Raw genomic sequence first — 16,259 nt, 5'->3', positions numbered from 1 at the left:
ACACGGACAACTTTGAACTTTAAATAACTATTTATTAATACAAATAACAAAAAATAAATGTGAAAAAAATTAATTTGGCCCATCTATGAGCCGGTCCATTTCGGCCAAAATCAGCCGCATGTAGGATCTCATTCTTAGAAGGGCCCCACGGCGACCCTCCTCTGCTTGGGCAGGCTCATCTGTGGAGGAAATTCAAATTGAAAAATGAATAATGATATTCATGCATACATTTAACATAGTCAAACCAACATTTGAAACATGCATTGTGACAGGTGTGTGTGTGTGTGTGTGTGTGTGTATATATACATATACACACACACACATATATATAATATATATATATATATATATATATATATATATATATATATATATATATATATATATATATATATATATATATATATATATATATATATATATATATATATATACATATATACACACACATACAGAGTACCACAACACTCGCCATCCCTGCGAATGGGGTGCAAGCAGCACTCGCCATTCCCAGGTTGGGGTGAAAGTGGCCTGTGACCACATGCTCTAATAAATATAAATACAGGGACTCAACACTCTCCATAATGAACTAACTCACCTTAGTATACAATTAATCAAATAAATAATGGGGTTTTAGTTCATGAATTGATCAATGCATTTAAGCTTGCAGCCCATCGCCAAGGGACCCCATTTCACTGCAAGTCCTACACTAGCAATTTTTTCTCAAGAGCCTGCCAACTGCTGACACATCATAGCTAAAGTCGACATGTGCTTTTTCCTGGTTTAAAGCTCACCTGCCAAGTGCCTTATGGCTTTTAAAGATGAGGCAGTCACCTAACACAACACCTGACTTAGAATTAAAGGGGCAGCTGTAACAGGTTACAGATAAATTAGCTCATCTGGGGTGAAAGAGAAAGCTATGATCACAGTAACAAAGGTTAATAAAAATTAACCCATATATATATACACACATACAGAGTACCACAACACTCGCCATCCCTGCGAATGGGGTGCAAGCAGCACTCGCCATTCCCAGGTTGGGGTGAAAGTGGCCTGTGACCACATGCTCTAATAAATACAAATACAGGGACTCAACACTCTCCATAATGAACTAACTCACCTTAGTATACAATTAATCAAATAAATAATGGGGTTTTAGTTCATGAATTGATCAATGCATTTAAGCTTGCAGCCCATCGCCAAGGGACCCCATTTCACTGCAAGTCCTACACTAGCAATTTTTTCTCAAGAGCCTGCCAACTGCTGACACATCATAGCTAAAGTCGACATGTGCTTTTTCCTGGTTTAAAGCTCACCTGCCAAGTGCCTTATGGCTTTTAAAGATGAGGCAGTCACCTAACACAACACCTGACTTAGAATTAAAGGGGCAGCTGTAACAGGTTACAGATAAATTAGCTCATCTGGGGTGAAAGAGAAAGCTATGATCACAGTAACAAAGGTTAATAAAAATTAACCCATATATATATATATACACACATACAGAGTACCACAACACTCGCCATCCCTGCGAATGGGGTGCAAGCAGCACTCGCCATTCCCAGGTTGGGGTGAAAGTGGCCTGTGACCACATGCTCTAATAAATACAAATACAGGGACTCAACACTCTCCATAATGAACTAACTCACCTTAGTATACAATTAATCAAATAAATAATGGGGTTTTAGTTCATGAATTGATCAATGCATTTAAGCTTGCAGCCCATCGCCAAGGGACCCCATTTCACTGCAAGTCCTACACTAGCAATTTTTTCTCAAGAGCCTGCCAACTGCTGACACATCATAGCTAAAGTCGACATGTGCTTTTTCCTGGTTTAAAGCTCACCTGCCAAGTGCCTTATGGCTTTTAAAGATGAGGCAGTCACCTAACACAACACCTGACTTAGAATTAAAGGGGCAGCTGTAACAGGTTACAGATAAATTAGCTCATCTGGGGTGAAAGAGAAAGCTATGATCACAGTAACAAAGGTTAATAAAAATTAACCCATATATATATATATATATATATATATATATATATACATATACATACACACACACATACAGAGTACCACAACACTCGCCATCCCTGCGAATGGGGTGCAAGCAGCACTCGCCATTCCCAGGTTGGGGTGAAAGTGGCCTGTGACCACATGCTCTAATAAATACAAATACAGGGACTCAACACTCTCCATAATGAACTAACTCACCTTAGTATACAATTAATCAAATAAATAATGGGGTTTTAGTTCATGAATTGATCAATGCATTTAAGCTTGCAGCCCATCGCCAAGGGACCCCATTTCACTGCAAGTCCTACACTAGCAATTTTTTCTCAAGAGCCTGCCAACTGCTGACACATCATAGCTAAAGTCGACATGTGCTTTTTCCTGGTTTAAAGCTCACCTGCCAAGTGCCTTATGGCTTTTAAAGATGAGGCAGGCACCTAACACAACACCTGACTTAGAATTAAAGGGGCAGCTGTAACAGGTTACAGATAAATTAGCTCATCTGGGGTGAAAGAGAAAGCTATGATCACAGTAACAAAGGTTAATAAAAATTAACCCATATATATACACACATACAGAGTACCACAACACTCGCCATCCCTGCGAATGGGGTGCAAGCAGCACTCACCATTCCCAGGTTGGGGTGATTTTAAACAAGTTACACATATACTTTTGCATGTTAGAAAAAAACACGGACAACTTTGAACTTTAAATAACTATTTATTAATACAAATAACAAAAAATAAATGTGAAAAAAATTAATTTGGCCCATCTATGAGCCGGTCCATTTCGGCCAAAATCAGCCGCATGTAGGATCTCATTCTTAGAAGGGCCCCACGGCGACCCTCCTCTGCTTGGGCAGGCTCATCTGTGGAGGAAATTCAAATTGAAAAATGAATAATGATATTCATGCATACATTTAACATAGTCAAACCAACATTTGAAACATGCATTGTGACAGGTGTGTGTGTATATATATCTATATGTATAGATATATATTTATATATATATATATCTATATATATATATATATATATATAGATATATATATATATACACACACATATATAACTATATATATGAGACATACACCTATACATACATGCATACATACTACATGGAAAGCCTGATTTTGGCCCTCTACCCTGTACTCTGTCAAACACCTCACAGTCATACTGCTACTTCTCAATCCAAACCCACCCATGACAAAGCTGTGAGAAGCATGTCACGCGCTGCACCAATCACAATTCGGCAAACAAAGTTCAGTGTCTGTTATATGATGGAGCCTGGCAGGGGAGTTACACAACTCTCAGGAATGCTCAGTACATTTGTGCAATCAAACATGGCTTGGCTGCTGATGGTCTGCTCCAGAAATCATTGTCATAATGCCAGTTAGGGGAAGCTGTAGCAATAACCCACTCCCATGCTCAAAAGCATTACTAAGAACAAATCAACACAAAATTATGGTGCAAAACATACATGCAGACCGCAGGGTGTGGTTAGCTAGAGGAGGGCCCAGGGGCACTGACCACTTGTTACTCCAGTCTAAGCCACGCCTGTCCATACTCCATTTATGCCATACTGAATCTAGTTTACAAAGATCAATCACCAGTAAACTCTACTCACCTATATGAGGCTTTCTTCCAGGATACAGATTAACTACACAGGTTCAGTGGCACTTAAAATCGACCTGACAGCCATCCGCACAACCTGTGTCATTAATATGTGTCCAGGATGAAAGGGATGGTTTGCCCACCCTATCTAACCCCTAAGTGTGTCTGTTGCTACCCAGTTTGTTTTATCACTTTATAGTATAGAAAAAAATAATTGAATCACCAGTGCTACCTAGCAAATAGAAGATGACAAAAGGAATAATGAAACTTTATCTATACATACCAATTTGGGGTGCCTGCACCACCTCACAGGCCTCCTCTTCTTCTGTGGCCTCGTCATGTGGCACCTCCGCCTCTTCAGCCACCTCGGCCTCCATTGCCACCACCTCCGCTGCCCACTCCTCCTCCTCCTCCACTTCCTCTTCCTCTCTTTCCTCTTCCTCCACTTCCTCCCTTTCCTCTTCCTCTCTTTCCTCTTCCTCCACTTCCTCCCTTTCCTCTTCCTCCACTTCCTCCGCGACCCCTTCTTCAATGGCAACCTCCTCGGCCATGACTTCCTCCGCCTCCTCCTGGGCCTGGGAAGCCTCTGAGTTATCTCGTGCCAGTCTTGCTCGTTCCTGTGCTGTGTTTGTGAAAAAACAAAAAAGTGCCAGTTAGGGGTCATTTGTATTAAGCCTTATGAAGCTACAAATGCAAAGGTTATAAGTACAGATAATTGTACAGGCAAACAGCTCCTTAGTGGCCTTTACAAAACACAGCCTGTAACATGGCAGGTATGCTGTGACATTTGGGCCATTGTAAGCATCACAAGCATTAATCCTCCCCAATAACATATTTTATGACCATTACAGGGTGTCAATCAGGAAGTAGCACTCATATATTGTATGGCATGTTGAACTCATGATCAGGCTGCTGACCTTAGTGGATTAAATAATGTCAGGTAAGCAATCATGTACAAATCCACATTTACTGTTGAAATACTCACATCTAGCAATGCTGGTCCTTATGCTTTGAAGCCTCTCTGGCTCCCTGCGCCGGAGGTCGGACCACCGCCGCTCAAGCTGTGCGATGGTCCGCCGCACATGGGTGCGGGCGTATATCCGCCGGCGGGCCACCGCATAGGCAGAACGTTTCTGCCTATTTGTAATAAACGGGCCAGCACGGCCCAGCCTGGTCTCCATAACGGAGACCAGTGTCCTCAGTTCGGCTGCAGAGAAGGGTGCTGCTCTGCCATAAGCCGCCATTTTAGGAGTGGCACAAATTTAACAATCATGTGCTGTCATTGGTTGATCAGAGTGATATTTGGTATTAACTTTATTGTTCATTTTTACACTAACAGCGTGTATGCGCCCGAACAGACGGCTAACCCATTGCATCGCACACCCATCCTAAACAGTGTAAAATAAGATGGAAACATATTATATCTAATCTATAACATTCAACAAACATGGGTATAAGCAACAGGTGAAATAGTGTGCATCTCTAGACACTTACACCTAACTCAACAAGGTACCAAACAGCTAATGTATAATGAAGGCAGACCTTTTCCCAAAATGAGCCCATGCAGCCATGTGTACACTTACCTTCTACTGGGCCATACTACAGAGGTGGAATGAAAAGTAGCTAGCATCTAACCTGAATGTGGAGTGCTTTCACATGTGATTTGGATGCTAGCACTGATTACTTGTGGCTAAGTGGTGGACTGGATTGACATATGGAATGGGTAGTGTCAGTTGTACTACATAGCAAACAAGTGCACAGTACAGAAGTACATTCAAATATACATGTCATGTCTGACCTCAGTTGTATTTGGTCATTGGTGTTGGAATCTGCATTTAGCAAATAAATCAGACTTACTAAGTTTGCCAGGTTTTTTGGAAATATTTTTCCACACCAAGGGGCGGGCCGTATGTGCCGCACGGTTGACGCTGGCGTACGGAACGCGGCCGTACGGAACGCAGCTTGCAGCTGATTAACGCCAATTACAGAAATAGTATTTAAAGTGGTCCTAGAAAGGCAAACACTTGTTGCAAACATGCCAGGCTCAGACTCAGAGGAAGAGCAGGTGGTGCAGAATCTGTTGTCCCTCATGGAGGCCAACACCACCTATGTACCCCTCAACCCAGAGGACCGAGCTGGCCCATCAACATCAGGCCAATCAGCAGCTGGGCCATCCTCAGCAGAATCATTGGGAACCCAGCAGGTGGCTTCCCAACAGAGTAGCCAGCCCAGCACTTCAGGTACAGCAACCGGTGGCCGTGGCCGTGGCAGTGCCCGTGCCAGTGCCCGTGGCCGCAGTGGGGCAACACGGGAACCCACAACACGAAACATGGCATTTGAACCGCGGGAGCTTGACATCCTGGTGACCCGGGCACGTGATTTAATTGAGTGTCCAGCGGTGAAGTTGGCACACACAAGGAGATGGAAGATCTGGGAGGAGATAACGGCGGAGATTAATGCAGTGGCTCCACAACTTCGCGTTCACGTTGCTTGGAGGCACAGACATGTTGGCCATGACATTTAATTGATAGTTATTGGAGGGTGAATGTTTTTGTATCTGCTAAGGGTTGGTATGAAAAATGAATATAATGTAAGGTTGGTGTCAGTAGGCACATGTTGTATTATGTATCATATTGCAATGGGTGATACAGCAAACATGAGGAGTTACATGTATTAATATTTGATACAGGAAAAAATGACCTCAGTTACCCGCGCTCACAAACAGAGATTGCTGCTGGAAATACCACAAAATTGGGATACCACACCCAAATGAAATACCACAAGACAACAAGAAGTGGATCTCCACAGCGCTACCTCCGGAAGTGTTTCTTGATTCCTTAAGTAGGATCAAGACTCCAATAATATGGGAAAGAAAAAATAATAATACAGATTTATGATTAGTGAGAGTCCATATTTTAGATTTCAACTTCCTCCTAATTCTGAGGTGACTCACCTAGTCTAGCTAGGAGATGTTCCCGTAAAGGTTTCTTTATAGACAATAAAAAAGGGGACTCACCAGAGGGCAATGCCCTATATTCATCCAAAGGTATCTTTTATTTTTCAATCCAAAGCGACAGGACAATATGGATAATCCAGATAAACGATTTTATTCCTTAAAAACAGGACTTTCACCCTCCCACTGCACCAGAACGATCCTCTCCCACCCGGAATGGAAGAGATACAGTCCAAGAAGTGTAGATGGCAACACACCAGTGGATAGGGGGTCAGTCCAAAATAAGATAATCCTTTAAAAACACCAACGCGTTTCGAACTAAACAGTCCTTCCTCAGGGTGAAGAGTATACAAGCAAAGTGTACCTGGTGGGGTATTTATACCTAAAAAGTCCCGGCCTTTGCTAAAACATGGATTCTACATTATTATTATTATTATTATAATTTTATTTATAAGGCGCCACAAGTGTTTCGCAGCGCCGTACAAAGGAACAATACAAGGAGACAAAAACTTGGCATAACATTGAATAAATAACAAAAATACAGTACAAATAAAGAGCACCACAGTTCAATACACATTACAGCTTAAATGTAAGTAGTAAGGACCCAATCAACATACAACTAGAGGCTTGAGGCCAATGATGGAGATGAGTATGAAGATGGTCACTGAGTGTTGGAGTAAAGGAGAGCTGTGAGTGAAATGTGAAGAGAAGTGGGCTTTGACAACAGGAGGGAAGAGGGCCCTACTCGGAGGAGCTTACAATCTAGTAGGAAGGGGAGACAGACAGATTACAAGAGGTGCAAGCGAGGGGGTGGTGGTTAGATAGCAGGATGTAAACAGGAAACAGGCAAGGGGTCGGAGAACCAGCTGGTTTATGCAGTGGAAGGGTACGCTTTGATGAATAGGTGAGTTTTCAGTGCCCGTTTGAAGCTTTGCAAGGTCGGGGAGAGTCTAATGGAGCGAGGGAGTGCGTTCCACTGAAGGGGTGCAGCACGGGCAAAGTCCTGTACTCTAGCATGGGAAGCAGTGATCAGGGTGGAGGAGAGACGACAGTCGTCAGCTGACCGTAGAGGGCGGGAGGGTGTATGAATGGAGATGAGGTTAGAGATATATGGAGCAATGGAATTAGAGATGGCCCTGTATGTGAGTGTGAGGTGTTTGAAGAGGATTCTGTAGGGGAATGGAAGCCAGTGCAGATTTTGTTGAAGGGGAGTAGCAGAGTTAGAGCGGCGGGAGAGGAAGATAAGCCTGGCTGCAGCATTGAGGACAGATTGGAGAGGAGCTAGTTGGGATTGAGCGAGGCCAGTGAGAAGAGCATTACAGTAGTCAAGCCGTGAGATGACTAATGAGTGGATGATCAGCTTAGTTGCACTCTGTGAGAGAAAGGGCCTGATGCGAGCAATGTTGCGTAACTGGAACCGGCAAGAATGGGCCAGGGCTTGGATGTGGGGTGCAAAGGAGAGGGAGGAGTCAAGTGTGACACCCAGGCAGCGGAGTTGGGGAACAGGGGAGATGATGGTGTTGTTAACAGTGATAGAGATATTAGTAGGGGGCATAGCTCTGGGTGGGGGAAAGATAATAAGTTCGGTTTTGTCCATATTCAGCTTCAGAAATCGCTCAGACATCCAGGTAGAGATGGCAGCGAGGCAGTTGGAAACTTGAGAGAAAACAGTGGGGGACAGATCAGGAGAGGAGAGGTAGATTTGGGTGTCATCTGCATAGAGGTGATATTGGAAGCCAAAGGAGTTAATGAGTGCACCCAGAGAGGAGGTGTACAGAGAGAACAGAATGGGGCCAAGGACGGAACCCTGAGGGACCCCGACAGGAAGGATAGAAGGTGGTGAGGTAGAGCCAGAGGCAGAGACTGAGAAGGAACGGTTGAAGAGGTAAGAGGAAAACCAGTTGAAGACTGTGCCAGAGAGGCCAATGTTTTGGAGTGTGTGGAGGAGGAGAGGGTGATCCACAGTGTCAAAGGCAGCAGATAGGTCCAAAAGGATAAGCAGGGAGAAGTGACCCTTGGATTTGGCTGACAGCAGGTCATTGGTGACTTTCACTAGGGCAGTCTCAGTGGAGTGAAGTGGGCGAAAGCCAGATTGAAGGGGATCTAGGATGGAGTGGTCAGACAGGTAGCTTGTGAGACGCCTGTAAACCAGCCGTTCTAGTATTTTAGAGGCAAATGGGAGAAGAGAGATAGGGCGGTAGCTTGTGGGAGATAAAGGGTCCAGGTTAGGTTTTTTAAGAATAGGCGAGACCAGAGCGTGTTTGAAGGGTGAGGGAAAGATGCCAGTAGAAAGAGATAGGTTAAAGAGGTGAGCAAGGTGGGAGCAGCCAGTGGGGGAGAGGGAACTGAGGAGACGGGAGGGGAGAGGGTCCAAGGGACAGGTAGAGGGGGGAGAGGATGAGATGAGTGAGCGGACTTCCTCAGCTGTAGTAGGGCAGAAGGATGACAAGGATGACAGAGTGGGGTAGTTGGTAGGGGAGGATGATTGGGGTGGGTGGGCTGCAGAGGGGGTATGGAAGGAGATATCATGTCGGATTACCTCAATTTTAGAGAGGAAGAAGGAGGCAAAGTCAGTGGCAGTGAGGGATGAAGGGAGGAGGGGTGGTGCAGGGCGAAGTAGAGTGTTGAAAGTATCAAAGAGACGTCGGGGATTGGAGGAATGGGAAGAGATGAGAGATTTGAAGAAAGATTGTTTGGTATAGGAGAGAGCAGCGCTGTAGGAGGAGAGAATAAACTTGAAATGGAGGAAGTCTTCCAGAGAGTGAGATTTTCTCCAGAGGCGTTCAGCAGAGCGTGCACATTTTTGCAAGAATCTAGTTATTTTGTTGTGCCAGGGTTGTGGTTTAGAGCGTCGAAGGGGAACAGTGTGGAGGGGGGCTACAGAGTCGAGAGCAGAGGTGAGAGAAGAATAATAGAAAGAGGCAGCCTGGTTGGGGCAAGTCATGGTTGAGAGAGGAGAGAGGAAAGTCTCCAGGGAAGACAGGACAGTGGGGTCAAGAGATCCGAGGTTACGTCTGGTGACTGTGGGTCTGGGCAATGAGGGGAGAGGGGAGGATGAGAGGGTGAAAGAGAGCAGATTGTGGTCAGAGAGTGGGAAGGAAGAATTAGAGAAATCAGAGAGATTACAATGGTGGGTGAAGACTAGGTCAAGGGAGTGTCCGAGATTATGAGTGGGGGTGGAGGTCCATTGAGAAAGTCCAAAGGAGGTGGTAAGGTCAAGAAGGTTAGAGGAGGCAGCATTATTGATGTCAATAGGAATGTTAAAGTCACCGAGGATGATAGAGGGGAGGTCAGAGGCAAGAAAGTGTGGAAGCCACGCAGCAAAGTTATCAAGGAAAGGGGAGCAGGGGCCAGGGGGGCGGTAGATTACAGCCACAAGGAGGTGAATGGGGTAGAAGAGGCGGATAGTGTGTACCTCAAAGGTGGAGAATGTGAGGGAGGGCTCAGGTGGGATGGCGCGGAAGGTGCAGTTGGGGGAGAGGAGGATGCCCACTCCTCCACCCTGGCGGCCATCCGGTCTGACCGAGTGTGTGAAGGAGAGGCCTCCATAAGAGAGGGCAGCAGGGGAGGTAGTGTCAGATGCGGACAGCCAGGTTTCAGTGATGGCAAGAAGGTTAAAAAAGTGGGAGATAAAGAGGTCGTGGATAATTGGGAGCTTGTTGCAGACTGATCTAGCATTCCAGAGAGCACAGGAGAAAGGAAGGGAGGGGACAGGTGAGATAGTAATTAGGTTGTGTGGGTTGCGGGTGCGTGTGAAAGGTGTGGAAGTTGAGAGGGGGCGAGACCTGGCAGCAAGGACTGGTATGGGACTGGATCTAGGAGCCATATTTCTGTGTAAAGTTGGTCAGAGTAGTGATAGAGTGAGATTGGAGTGGCCTAGAATGAGCAGTGAGAAGGTGGAGTACTGGAAGTGTGGAGAGCCTACAGGAAGTATAGTTAATGTATAAGTGAAACAGAAGCAGTGCGTGACAGCATTTAGTTCAGCATGGAGATCAGTGTCCAGGTTGTGCAGACTGTAGGTGATGATGAGGCAGGTAACTCACTGCAGTATGTTGATTGCTGGGGTTGCAGATGGAGGACGAAGTGTTCTTTGTTCTCCTGTTTCCCTCCTGTTCATCTCCTGTATATCTCCTATGTTATATTACTATAGTCTGCATACTTGACACTAGAATACTTCACAGCTAGAAGATTACACAGCCAGAAGGCCTAACAGCCTAGCATATAGTGAATAAATAGCAGCACAGGTCCTAGTGATCCCCACCCCCTAACTCCACCCACACCTAATTGATTTATCAAGGTGTGATCAAAGACAGACCACTGCCCCCGCTAATACACAGACATTTCTTGTTTACTATATATTCCAAAGGGAATAATAAAAACAAAGGTTTGTGGAATTGTCAATACCTAACAGAATTTAGTAGCCATAGGGAGCAAAAAGTGGAGAGATACAATTTGCAGCAGATTAAAGCCCATACCTAACAGAATTTAGTAGCCATAGGGAGCAAAAAGTGGAGAGATACAATTTGCAGCAGATTAAAGCCCATACCTAACAGAATTTAGTAGCCATAGGGAGCAAAAAGTGGAGAGATACAATTTGCAGCAGATTAAAGCCCATACCTAACAGAATTTAGTAGCCATAGGGAGCAAAAAGTGGAGAGATACAATTTGCAGCAGATTAAAGCCCATACCTAACATTAAGAAATCATTCACTAAAACATCATGATTATTACAGCATTCCGTTTTTCACCTTAAATGTAGTGCTTAAAAACATACATGTACACTTGATAAAATACATATAGACACATAAAACACATTAAAACCTGTTGGTACAGCCTCCTCTAATAGCGCTGGGTAATCCATTGCGTGTATTCCTGCAGCTAGCTGCTGGGATCCATGTCCGGCAGCTTTTTACATCACTTCCGGGTCCGGCTTCTGGTGACATGGAACGCAACTTGCGTTCCAAATGTCCGGACATCACTTCCGGTATGACGCATTTCCGGACCTTGAACCGCACGTAGTGTGTGGATATGGCCCGCAGCGTGGCTGTATCATCATAGGGGATATCGATCTCGTTGTATTTAGCAGGATTGCCCAATAATTAGATCCATGTGGACATACATACATAAACAGAAAAGGAATAATTAGAAATTGGATTCGTTACACAAATCTCTAAATATATCAGGAAAATAGGCAAATAGTGACATCTAGTGGTCAATTACAAAAATAGCAGGAGTCTGAGAGAATAAATAGCACAGTTCATAAAAGACATTTCATAAAAAACATTTGAGCTCGAATTCCACATTCAAGCCCCTAGGTGTTAATGTTTTAAGCTCATAAATCAGTTTCATTTCTGTCTGTGATAACCTGAGCTCTCTATCATTTTTCCTCCAATTTGCCTGTACTGCCCTAATCCCACAAAAGGAAGTTATGTGGCTAGGATCACTACCATGTACATTTTTAAAATGAAGGGACACATTATGGGTCTCTACACCCTTTCTAATGTTGCGAACGTGTTCTGCTAACCGAATTTTCAAAGCTCTCGTAGTTTTCCCCACGTATTGTTTTTCACAAGAGCAGGTCAATAAATACACGCAGAACTTCGTGTCGCATGTAATGAAATCCCTTATTTCGAAAATCTTGTTTGTCTGATTGGACTGGTATGTGGTTAACTTCGTATCTTTGGATTTGCAGATTCTGCAGACACTGCAATTGCCGCACCTGTGGAATCCTTTAGTTTTTATGCGGTTCCCAATCTTAGGTGTATTAATAGCACTTCTTACTACTATGTTCTTTATGTTGTCTGCTTTCTTATAGATGAACTTGGGGGTAGGACCTATATGTTTTTTCAAAAGTGGGTCCCTCCCAAGAATTCTCCAATGCTTTTTAAAGATACTCTCAATTTGTTTGTGCTGGGAGTTGTACTTAGTTATAAAGGGGACTCCTCTATATCCCTCCTTGGTCTTTGTTCCGGTCTTTTTGATGACTTCCATTCTGTCTAGAAGTTCCCCTTCTTCCAGGGCTTTCTCCACCAAAACAGGGTCATAACCTTTTGCTATAAACTGCTCCTTCATAGTATTCGCTTGTTCTTTATATATTTCCTTGTCGGTACAATTCCTGCGAATCCTGAAGAATTGGCTCTTTGGGACCCCACGTTTCCAGTTAGTATGGTGGTTACTATCATATGGGATATAGGAATTACAATCGGTACTCTTGGTGTACCCCCTAGTTTTTACTGTACTTTCTTCAACATATATACTGAGGTCCAAGAAGTGTACCTCCTGCTGGCTGCTCTCGAATGTTAATTTAATGGAGAGGGAGTTCTCGTTCAAGTGTTCACAAAAAAGGTCCATTGTCGTCTTCTCACCCCTCCAGATGAACAGGACGTCATCTATATATCTAGACCATGACACCAGGCTGGCACCATATTGGTGGCCACTCCAAACTGAAGTGGCCTCCCACCACGCCATGAACAGATTGGCGTAGCTTGGTGCCAGCCTGGTGCCCATGGCCGTGCCAGTCAACTGTAAGTAGTAGGAACCTTCATACCAGAAGTAGTTGTTCATCAATATCAGGGCTATGCCCTCCAGGATGAAACTTTTAAGATTAGTGGGAGTCTCCTCTAGGTCGAGAAAATACTCCACTGCCATCAGACCATAGTCGTGCTTAATAATAGTGTAAAGAGAGGTGACATCAGCCGTAGCTAAAATGTCCCCCTCTTCCCACACAAACTCTTGGATCTTTTGTAGGACAGATATAGTGTCCTTTAAGTATGATGGAGCTTTGATCACCATAGGTTGTAACAGGGAGTCCAGGTAATGTGATAAATTAGAGAGTACCGATCCTGTCCCTGCCACTATAGGGCGGCCTGGCGGTTTTTCCTTACTCTTATGTATCTTCGGTAATATATATATATATATATATACCGGAATTGATGGGGATGAGATACTTATATATCCCTATAAATCACGAGAATGCCACTGATCAACATGACTCATTTGGGCAAAATAAGAAAAAGAAAAAGAAGAAAAATAACAGGGGCAAACGAGGAAGGAAAAATCCTCGCAAAAGGCAAAAAAGAAGAAATACTAATAAAAAAGCTAGGGTACAAACCCTTAACCCAGTAACCACGGAAGACAATCCCTCACAAAAAACGGTGGTGTTTAATTTAAGTACGTATGTATTAAATCCTGATGAACTGAGTGTCCTAGAAAAGGGACATAAGTTCGCCCCCTCCAACCAACCCGACGAATTCGAAATCTTTATCGACTTGCAAAAGTTGGTAAGAAGACTAACCCTAAAGAGGTTTTTCGAAGAACGCACAGAGGACACAGACCCTGTGGATGAGAATCCGCAGATATCTGTGTTTAAAAAGAAATCTACGTTGTATCCCACCTATAAAAAGGGGTGTTTCGTTGACACCTTCGAAAGGCTGGTGAAGGAAGATCTGGAGAAGATGACCCCAAAACGAGTGAGAAACCCAAACATCTCCAGAAAAGAAAGAGAGGCATTGAAAAGTCTGAAAGACAATAAGTTGATTACCATAAAGCCGGCTGACAAAGGGGGCAGTATAGTAATCCTTGACACTTCTACATATCAGGAAGAAATCATGCGGCAATTATCTGATGGCTCGACGTATAAGAAAATGAGGGGGGACCCCACAGAAAAAATCAAAACGAAATTGGAAACTTATCTTGAGACATACAGAAAGAAAGGAGTCATCTCTCAGGAAGTAAAGGAATATATAAGTATCTCATCCCCATCAATTCCGGTAATATATATATTACCGAAGATACATAAGAGTAAGGAAAAACCGACAGGCCGCCCTATAGTGGCAGGGACAGGATCGGTACTCTCTAATTTATCACATTACCTGGACTCCCTGTTACAAGCTATGGTGATCAAAGCTCCATCATACTTAAAGGACACTATATCTGTCCTACAAAAGATCCAAGAGTTTGTGTGGGAAGAGGGGGACATTTTAGCTACGGCTGATGTCACCTCTCTTTACACTATTATTAAGCACGACTATAGTCTGATGGCAGTGGAGTATTTTCTCGACCTAGAGGAGACTCCCACTAATCTTAAAAGTTTCATCCTGGAGGGCATAGCCCTGATATTGATGAACAACTACTTCTGGTATGAAGGTTCCTACTACTTACAGTTGACTGGCACGGCCATGGGCACCAGGCTGGCACCAAGCTACGCCAATCTGTTCATGGCGTGGTGGGAGGCCACTTCAGTTTGGAGTGGCCACCAATATGGTGCCAGCCTGGTGTCATGGTCTAGATATATAGATGACGTCCTGTTCATCTGGAGGGGTGAGAAGACGACAATGGACCTTTTTTGTGAACACTTGAACGAGAACTCCCTCTCCATTAAATTAACATTCGAGAGCAGCCAGCAGGAGGTACACTTCTTGGACCTCAGTATATATGTTGAAGAAAGTACAGTAAAAACTAGGGGGTACACCAAGAGTACCGATTGTAATTCCTATATCCCATATGATAGTAACCACCATACTAACTGGAAACGTGGGGTCCCAAAGAGCCAATTCTTCAGGATTCGCAGGAATTGTACCGACAAGGAAATATATAAAGAACAAGCGAATACTATGAAGGAGCAGTTTATAGCAAAAGGTTATGACCCTGTTTTGGTGGAGAAAGCCCTGGAAGAAGGGGAACTTCTAGACAGAACGGAAGTCATCAAAAAGACCGGAACAAAGACCAAGGAGGGATATAGAGGAGTCCCCTTTATAACTAAGTACAACTCCCAGCACAAACAAATTGAGAGTATCTTTAAAAAGCATTGGAGAATTCTTGGGAGGGACCCACTTTTGAAAAAACATATAGGTCCTACCCCCAAGTTCATCTATAAGAAAGCAGACAACATAAAGAACATAGTAGTAAGAAGTGCTATTAATACACCTAAGATTGGGAACCGCATAAAAACTAAAGGATTCCACAGGTGCGGCAATTGCAGTGTCTGCAGAATCTGCAAATCCAAAGATACGAAGTTAACCACATACCAGTCCAATCAGACAAACAAGATTTTCGAAATAAGGGATTTCATTACATGCGACACGAAGTTCTGCGTGTATTTATTGACCTGCTCTTGTGAAAAACAATACGTGGGGAAAACTACGAGAGCTTTGAAAATTCGGTTAGCAGAACACGTTCGCAACATTAGAAAGGGTGTAGAGACCCATTATGTGTCCCTTCATTTTAAAAATGTACATGGTAGTGATCCTAGCCACATAACTTCCTTTTGTGGGATTAGGGCAGTACAGGCAAATTGGAGGAAAAATGATAGAGAGCTCAGGTTATCACAGACAGAAATGAAACTGATTTATGAGCTTAAAACATTAACACCTAGGGGCTTGAATGTGGAATTCGAGCTCAAATGTTTTTTATGAAATGTCTTTTATGAACTGTGCTATTTATTCTCTCAGACTCCTGCTATTTTTGTAATTGACCACTAGATGTCACTATTTGCCTATTTTCCTGATATATTTAGAGATTTGTGTAACGAATCCAATTTCTAATTATTCCTTTTCTGTTTATGTATGTATGTCCACATGGATCTAATTATTGGGCAATCCTGCTAAATACAACGAGATCGATATCCCCTATGATGATACAGCCACGCTGCGGGCCATATCCACACACTACGTGCGGTTCAAGGTCCGGAA

At 43.7% G+C, this 16,259-nt stretch overlaps 1 protein-coding gene across 1 annotated transcript; it reads right to left on the bottom strand.

Annotated features, from left to right (window-relative positions):
• Positions 1 to 2,726: 2,726 nt before the first annotated feature.
• On the bottom strand, positions 2,727 to 4,182 carry LOC146072423 (uncharacterized). The gene is made up of 2 exons (XM_083179672.1): positions 3,902 to 4,182; positions 2,727 to 2,873 (listed from the first exon to the last, which is right to left on the bottom strand). The coding sequence occupies exons 1-2, from the start codon at positions 4,167 to 4,169 to the stop codon at positions 2,764 to 2,766; spliced, it is 378 nt and encodes a 125-aa protein (XP_083035798.1). The 5' UTR covers positions 4,170 to 4,182; the 3' UTR covers positions 2,727 to 2,763.
• Between the last annotated feature and the right edge of the window lie 12,077 nt (positions 4,183 to 16,259).

The sequence above is a fragment of the Crinia signifera genome, chromosome 4, assembly GCF_055691185.1.
Source record: "Crinia signifera chromosome 4, ASM5569118v1, whole genome shotgun sequence".
In the NCBI taxonomy this organism is placed as follows: Eukaryota; Metazoa; Chordata; class Amphibia; order Anura; family Myobatrachidae; genus Crinia; species Crinia signifera.
The sequence above is the reverse complement of the archived record's forward strand: the minus strand, read 5'-3'. Positions and strand labels throughout refer to the sequence as shown.

What these genes read in the sequence shown, in the direction of transcription:
- LOC146072423 (XM_083179672.1), bottom strand. Translation starts at nt 4,169, where the DNA reads ATGGCCGAGGAGGTTGCCATTGAAGAAGGGGTCGCGGAGGAAGTGGAG. An exon ending in GGTGCAGGCACCCCAAATTG is followed by an intron (nt 2,874 to 3,901) that starts GTATGTATAGAT and finishes TTTCCTCCACAG; the next exon opens with ATGAGCCTGCCCAAGCAGAG.